General features: G+C 49.8%; 2 protein-coding genes across 2 annotated transcripts; one reads left to right on the forward strand and one right to left on the reverse strand.

The window, feature by feature from the left end:
• Positions 1-618: 618 nt before the first annotated feature.
• LOC119269472 (BAG family molecular chaperone regulator 4-like) lies at positions 619-3,972 on the forward strand. Its single transcript, XM_037551307.1, has 4 exons — positions 619-1,077; positions 1,950-2,212; positions 2,355-2,501; positions 3,613-3,972. The coding sequence occupies exons 1-4, from the start codon at positions 906-908 to the stop codon at positions 3,808-3,810; spliced, it is 780 nt and encodes a 259-aa protein (XP_037407204.1). The 5' UTR covers positions 619-905; the 3' UTR covers positions 3,811-3,972.
• Positions 3,973-4,128: 156 nt separating this feature from the next.
• On the reverse strand, positions 4,129-6,019 carry LOC119269471 (ammonium transporter 2 member 3-like). The gene is made up of 3 exons (XM_037551306.1): positions 5,332-6,019; positions 4,957-5,242; positions 4,129-4,837 (listed from the first exon to the last, which is right to left on the reverse strand). The coding sequence occupies exons 1-3, from the start codon at positions 5,980-5,982 to the stop codon at positions 4,293-4,295; spliced, it is 1,482 nt and encodes a 493-aa protein (XP_037407203.1). The 5' UTR covers positions 5,983-6,019; the 3' UTR covers positions 4,129-4,292.
• Positions 6,020-8,183: the final 2,164 nt, after the last annotated feature.

Genomic DNA, 8,183 nt, shown 5'->3' on the forward strand with positions numbered 1-8,183 from the left:
ATTATGTAACTTTTTCTCCCGTTGCAGTCGGTCTCGTTCGTTAAATTTATGGTCAAAGTTCGACCTCGGAAAGCGCGGGCACACTATATTTTGGAATGGAGGGAGCATGGATTAGAGAAATTCATGCTAAGCATTGATCTAGAGATTGGATGTCTCAGCCACTGACTTAAGTGTAAAACCATGATATTTATTAATACGACACGAGAACAACAACCGTCATCGATAAAAACAACGTAGATTAAAAGGATTCAACCTGAAGACACACGAGTGCGGCGAGCGAATCGGTCCAAGTGAATTCACAGAAGACAAACATGGACCGGATCCCACAAGATGCAAATTCTTCGACTCATCATGGCTTTGCCATATCCAAGCCGTCGAGGAGAGGTCGTGGAGAGTTCGGCTCGGTGCTCTAGACCCCCACCCCGGCCACGCAAACAGTTGGACGAACGTGTCACGAGGCCGGCCGGGGGTGGCAAGCCCAAACAAACGAGTGACCACAAATCGACGGCCCCCACGAGGCGGCAGCGCAGGCGCGTACGGGCCAACCAAATCCAGGCGGAGCCAGTAGCCTCCCCCACCGCCCCCCACCCGGTGGCGTCACGAGGATCCAAAGCTGTACTTGGCCAACGCAAAAACGCACAAGCCTAGCCTTCCTTCCTTCGCCGAAACCTTGCTTCCCCTCCACCTCCCCCCATCCGCCGTCTCCCCACCCTCCTCCTCGCCCCTTCCCCTTGCTTCTCCGGGAGGGAAGGAACCCACCCGCGACCCGACCGCTGGCGGGCGAGGCCGGCCTCCCACCCTCCGCAAAAGCCACGCGCCACCAACCCCCTCCGCCCCGCGCGTCGCTTTCGCCTTTCTCCGCGCAACCGAAAGGAACCGAGAGGCCCATAAAAGAGGAGGCGGCGATGGGCGGCGGCAGCAGATCGCGCGCGAAGGAGGCCGACGGCGAGTCGGAGGTCCGGCCGGGCGGGATGTTCGTGCAGCGCAGGGACGGCGAGGAGGGCCCCACCGTCAGGCTCAGGGTGTCCCACGGCCCCGCCCTGCGCGACGTCTTCGTGCCGGCGCAGGCCACCTTCGGTACGGAGCCTCTTCTTCTTATTTGATCCGACGCCCTTATCCTTTGCAATTTGTCCTGTTGTATGTATTGTAATGATGAGATGAAACGTAATGCTCTGTTCCGATTTGTCTGTGATCAGTTCCGATTTGAGATGTGGTCTTTGCTGCGGTGCTCGCTCAGCGAGTGCTTGTCGTTTCCCCGGAGTTACTAAGTCGGCAGATGGCGTGTTGTTTAGCTGCGTTGAGCTTAGATCTTGGCTGGTCAACTGCGGATTTTGTCAAGTAGTATGTGCATGTAAATCACATAATTCCTGCTTCCTATGGATCGAATTGGGTGACTGAGCAAGCCTAGATTAAGAACAGAATCCAATTGGATGACTATATAAACAAGCCTAGATTAACAACAAAATCAAATTGGGTGACTAAACAAACCTAGATTAAAAACATTATAAGCACCAGTAGGTGGCCTATGTATCATGTGCCTGCTATTCAACTAGAAGTATTAACTTTGCGTTGTTGTACCGTGACAGGTAGACTTACATTTGTAGATGTCTTGTTTGACCTTCATACAAAAATCCTTATCAGAATAATTGTTCCCATTCGTTCAACATCAGGCCTACAATTAATTATGGTTGTACTGTCACATTATTACAGTAGTGTTCCGGTCGAAAGGGATTGGTTACTGCTCATCAAAGGATGTTATATGAATTACTTATCTAAGCCTCTAACCCATCCCGAAGAAGTTTAACTTTGGTGGTGCATCTGCACTGAGTTTAACTTCTGAAAGAAAGTTTGGATCGAGTTGTTGGAGTAACATCCTATATCTCCTTGCTTGGAGGACCTCAATTTCACGAACACGAGGTAGTTGAAACTGATTTATGATTTGTGTGAAGGTGAACTGAAGAGGATCCTCACCCAGACTACTGGCCTGGAGCCTGAGAGACAGAGGCTCTTTTTCCGTGGTAAGGAGAAGAGGGACGATGAATTCCTGCACGCATCAGGCGCCAAGGATGGAGCAAAATTGCTTCTGCTTGAGAAACATGTCCCTGCCAATGTGGAACAGAAGGTCGAGCCAGTGATGATGGATGAGAGCATGATGAGGGCTTGTGAGGCTGTTGTTCGTGTCAGATCTGAAGTTGACAAGCTCTCTGCTAAGGTTAAGGAACAATACTTGCCGCACCTGGTTTGTACTCCCTCCATCCCATAGTCGTCTTGCATTGTGGGACGGAGGGAGTAAGATATTTGTGCTGCTCACACAACTGTACTGATGCGTTTAATTTTTTTATGTTCTGTAACAGGTGTGTGAGTTGGAGAAGAGTGTCCTTGCAGGGAAGAAGGTCGAGGATAAAGAATTTGTTGTCTTGACGGAGCTGCTTATGGTGCAGCTGCTGAAACTCGATGGCATAGAGGCAGAGGGAGAAGCAAGGGCACAAAGGAAGGCCGAGGTACACTTCCTTGCTGTTACTTTCCGAACCAGATTAATCATCAGTTATCCGATTACAAACTTTATTGCAACACGTACAGAAACTAAAACATTTGTTGTTCAAGACAAAATAGATTATTTATGTCACCCATTAGCCAGGACATGTTCTTGCTCAAAAGTTTGTTCAAAACAAAGAGGACTATTGCATAATTTTTAATTCATTTATGATAGTTATCCAATAGATGCTAATAACCCTGCACAATTATTTCCTGATGGTTTATCCAGTAGTTTCTCTGTTGTGTTGAATCAGTCTTTCACTGCTCTCACCTAGCAGTGACTCTTATAGGACATTTCATGTAACTCTTATAATTACATTTTGGGTTAAGGGCCATGTACTCGTGTCTGTCTTGCTCGGTTATTACAGTAACACAGTACTCCGATTGTGTAATAACGGTCCGTTCAGGCTCAAGTTTGTAGCTCTCAAAAATCATTTCCATTAGTTTAATCTTGTTCGGTTACTTCTTGTGGAAGAGAGACTCACATCAAAGTCCTAGGTTAACCGGGCTGTGTCGTCCGAATTTAGCTGCTAAACTCAGCTTAGGCAGAAAAATCTTTGCCCCATGTCGGATAATCCCTCGGGTTTATTTTCTCAAGTTGTGTTCGTTTATAAAGTATAAAATATGTGCAGTTTCCTCCCTTTTTTTCTGCTGTATATCCTGGATGAATAAGATTGGCATAATCATCTGCAGATGTAACTTACAAAATTCAAGTAAAATATTTCATTGAGGACATTATACTTCATGTGTACTGCAAGATGAATAGTGACACTGGGCCAACACAATGTTGATTTTTCAGCTTTACGTAGTCCTGATTTTGTCTTGTGATATAATTGAATGACATATTGGTCGGATAATTTGCAAATGGGGTTTGTCACTATGAATAAAATCCCTGTCCATTTATAATAATAGAAAAAATAACACTTCCTCTGTTCCAAAATACTTGTCGTGGTTTTAGTTCAAACCACAAAGTAGTATTTTGGAACGGAGGGAGTACATCCCAACCTTTGCATTTTTTAAATAAAGACCAACCTTTGCATAAATGATACTTATACAATGCTGTGTTGAAACTCCCAGGTGCGCCGAGTTCAGAATCTTGTGGAGACCCTGGACAAGCTGAAGGCAAGGAACGCAAACCCTTTCAGTGATAGCGCCAAATCTGTTTCGGTGTCGACCGAGTGGGAGACGTTCGAAAACGGCATGGGCAGCTTGACTGCTCCGCCGGCCCGATTTTCTTCCACACAAAACGACACTGACTGGGAGCAGTTCGACTAGCATGAGAATGTGCATTCTCAATGTATTATTATGTAACTTGCGACGAAAGCTACTGTGTACATGTATGAAGTATGATGCCTCTTGCCACTCCACTGCCTGTGAGATTGTTGCCAGATGATGCTGGTGAATTGCTCTGCAAAATCGTTATGCTTTCAAGTTTCACAATGTTCTTGCCATGGGGCGTGCTAGCTAGTAAACTGGTTCTGCTAACGCCATGATTGCTGAACCGAAGGCATTCCATGCTTGAGATGTATAACTGCATTTAATCTAGAAAGAAGGGCAAAAACTGAATTGGCAGAGCGAAGAGCAGAGCCCATGTAAAAACTAAAAACTCCGTTGCATATTGTAGGAAATTACAAATATCCCTTCTGAAATTGGCAAAAGATTGAACTACGAATATCCCTTCTGTGTTGCCTAGTCACCAGCTTCTACAGTTCTACTACAACTGCCCTTGAAGAAAGAACAACGGGCACCAGCTTCTACTACAACTGAACGGTGATGCCTCTAGCTCCCATGGCTGCCAGACGCTGGTCGACCGACTGGTCGCCGACCTCGGTGGCCCTCGCTGCCGCGCGGCGGGACACGTCGAACCGCTCGCCGTCTCCCCACAGCGCGTAGGCCTCCTCGCCGTGCGCCGCGTCGTCGCCGATCCTGAGCTGCTCGTCGGGCATCCGCAGCGGGATGACGAGGCCCACGGCGAGGATGATGCCGGTGGTGACCACGACGTTCCACACGACAACGAAGAGCGCCGCGGCCAGCTGCTTGCCCACCTGCTGGACGCCGCCGCCGTAGAAGGCGCCGCGCGTGCCGGGGACGTGGGTGTGCAGGGTGGTGAGCTCCGGGGTGGCGAGGAGCCCCGTGAGGACGCCGCCGAGGAGCCCGGCGACGGCGTGGGTGTGGAACACGGCGAGGGTGTCGTCCACCTTCTGGAGGAGGGCGGACCGCTTGTGGAGGACCATCATGGTGAACCACGGCACGCTGCCGGCGCAGATGCCCATCAGCACCGCCGCCCACGTGTGCACCAGCCCTGCAAGCCGCCATGCAAATGCAACACAAAGGACGAAGCACACTGAGCAAAACGCAAAATAAACTTGTGCAGTACAACACTAAAATGCTAGTGCAGTTTAGAGAATGTGGATTCGGAACCTGCGCCGGCGGTGATGCAGACGAGGCCCGTCATCATGCCCTGCACGGCGCCGATCACGGACGGCTTGCCGAAGAAGATGACGTCCAGGCAGGTCCACGTGAGCAGGCTCGCCGCGGCGCTGACGTTGGTGTTGAGCACCGCCATGGACGCGATGATGTTCGGGGCGTACGGCGCGCCGCCGTTGAACCCGGCCCAGCCCAGCCACAGCAGCCCGCCGCCGGCGATCATGAGCAGGATGTTGTTGGGCGCGAATCTCTCCCTGTCACTCTTCAGCCTCGGCCCCACCTGCCAGAAACGAACGCGGCGTATCACGGAAAATTCAGAAATGTCCACCACGACTGCCGGAAAGGCAAACCGGACCCGTGGTAACGTACCCAGTAGGCAGCGGTGAAGCCGGCGACGCCGGAGGAGACGTGGATGACGTAGCCGCCGGAGTAGTCGATGACGCCCCAGTGGTAGAGGAAGCCGCCGCCCCAGAGGCTGAAGGCGCAGACGGTGTAGGAGAGGAGGAGCCAGAGCGGCGTGAAGGCCATCCACGCCTTGATGTTCATGCGGCCCAGCAGCGCGCCGGCGAGCAGCACGAGCGTGATGGCGGCGAGCTGGAACTGGAACAGCACCAGCGTGGCCTCCGGGTAGTAGGGCTGCGTGGGGGCCACCTCGAGCGCGCCGCCCGCGCCGTAGTGCGCCGTGGCCGGGAAGGACGCGCGCGCCACGAGGAAGTCCCCCGTCAGCGCCGGGCCGGCCTTGCCCCAGAACGGGAGGAGGCGGTCGCCGAAGGCCATGCGGAAGGCGAGCAGCACCCAGACGATGAGCGTGGAGGCGTAGGCGTAGAGCGCCATGAAGGCCGAGTTGACGGCCCACTTCTTCTTGACGATGCTGCCGTAGAGCACCACCAGCCCCGGCATGGACTGGATGCCCACGAACGTCGCCGCCGTCAGCTGCCAGGCGTTGTCGCCCTTGTTCAGCCACTCCGGCACCGCCGGCAGGTCGGGCATGTACGCGCTCGGCAGAGGCGGGGCGGCCATTGTTTGGTCGATCACCCCCGACGGACTTACGTGCTGATCGATCGATACTGCGACGCGGCTCCTCGGCGATGCGCGCTTGGTACAAGTAGGCGGCGGCGGTTGGTGTGGGGAGGTAGAGTACGTACGTGAGCCCCATGAACCAGTGACTCGACGGTGGCATGTGTGGCGTGTCGACACCGGCAGCCCAAGTGGCACGTAGTCTTTTCTCATGTCCCGTGCGCCGTTTGGCTTCTCGGCTTCATTGGCATTTCCACCGATCTCATGGATCTTTGGGTTTCGATGAACATCTCACGTTGTCCCATCCCTTGTTTATAATGTAGGAGTACATACCAAAGTGTGTACTGCGCACGTACAAGAGCAGCCATTCGCGGCGACGGCAGCGGGACATGTGCACGATGTGCTCCCGCGAGCAGCGTCTCCTTGTACAGCTGCAGCATGTTCGTTATTTTCTACAGCTTGTAGGTTTGGATCTCGGTCATCGCAGTTTAGGCTCGGTTAACCACGGATCCAAGGATCTGAACAATGGTTTAAGTTTTCGGTACCAACGATATTTCGATCTCCTGGAATCGAAAAAAATGGAGTTCTCAAATATTATTGTTCCTTGCAAAATTCATTGAATTTAGACGAATTTAAGCAAATTTGGATCGAATTTGAATCCAGCCCGAATTTTCAACTAAAAGTTTAGTACTCGCCAAAATTTCAGCTGTCTAGAATTTGCGCTCTGATATGAAAACCTCAAATTTCAAGTTTTTTATAAGGGAAAATCACTTGCCACTTTATTACGAGCTTACGAGTAAAACCTCAAATTTCAAGTTGACATGTGATGAAGGACGATCGTGGCATCGCAATCCGCATGAACAAGAGTATTTTTTTTGTAAGGTTGCGTGAGCAAGAGTTCGCCATTAGGTAGGGCCAACAACCAGGTGAATGATTTTTCACTTCTTCTCCTTACTTTGAGAGAAGAGAAGTCCATATTACCCCCTCCCCCTCTCCTAAAAAAAAACCTGTCTTAGGGTTCACTTTGCAATCATTAAATTTGCTTTGGTTAAAATTTCATCTTGGAATTGTAAAAACGTTTCACAATGCATCCCCCGCACAGATCGATTTGGTTTGACTCTGGTTTTTCAGCCATATTATCGATTTTCTCGTCTCTTTACTATGTACATTATCAAGTCATCTAGTCACGCACATGGTCTCCCGAGACGAAACATCTAAGGCCTCGTTTGAAGTTGGTGTAACTTTTTTGTGCCCATCGCTATTTAGTTCAAGTTTGAGCTTAATACCGCGGTCACACAAAGTTTACACTCATTCAAGTCAACCTCTAAAACTAGAACCATCACAGACAGGTCATCATCAACATCATCTCTCTCTCTCTCTCTCTCTCTCTCTCTCTCTCTCTCTCTCTCTCTCTCTCTCTCTCACCCTAAACTTGTCTTAGGGTTGATTTTGCAACCCTTAACTTTTATTTGTCTTTTGTGACACAAAACTTTTCTTTGGTTCATATTGCATCCCAAAACCGTAAAAGCAGTTCGCAATGCAACCCTCGCACGAGTCGATCTGCTTTGACTCCAGTTTTCTGCCACGTCATCAATTTTCTCGTCTTTTTACCATGTTGACTGTCTAGTCAGCTAGTCATGCACAGGGTCTCCCGGCATGAAACATCTAAGTCCTCGTTTGGATGTGCCCGTCGATATTTAGTTCAAGTTTGAGCTACATACCGATGGCCGTACAAATTTTACGTCCATTCCAAACATTCCTTGAATCTAGAACCGAGATGGCTAGGTCGTCATCATATCTCTCTTTCAAAGAACTTCAGCTTGTGTTAACCGTCTAGCAAGCTAGTCATGTAAACTTTGCTTGTGCCCATCGTTATTTTAGCACTAACCCCATAATAGCCTAAATATTTTAATGTCTATTAAAATTACTGAAATTCATATAATTTTGCTGATTTTGGTTGTTTCTCCGCTCTAAGAAAACTCTCCCCTTATCGACCGGTTTAACTACATTTGCATCTCTCCACTTATTCAAGCACGCAGGAAAACCTCACACCATCGCTCCCGGGCTTGGCTCACAAGCAGTGGCGGAGCTTGAGCCAAAATCATGGGGGTCATGGGTTGACATGATTCCTTTTGGATGATTTTTAGTGGATAAATAGGCCTAGTACTAGAGTATATTAAAAAAATCTTATGAGTTGTGTGTGT

This window comes from Triticum dicoccoides, chromosome 3A (genome assembly GCF_002162155.2).
Source record: "Triticum dicoccoides isolate Atlit2015 ecotype Zavitan chromosome 3A, WEW_v2.0, whole genome shotgun sequence".
NCBI classification, from domain to species: Eukaryota; Viridiplantae; Streptophyta; class Magnoliopsida; order Poales; family Poaceae; genus Triticum; species Triticum dicoccoides.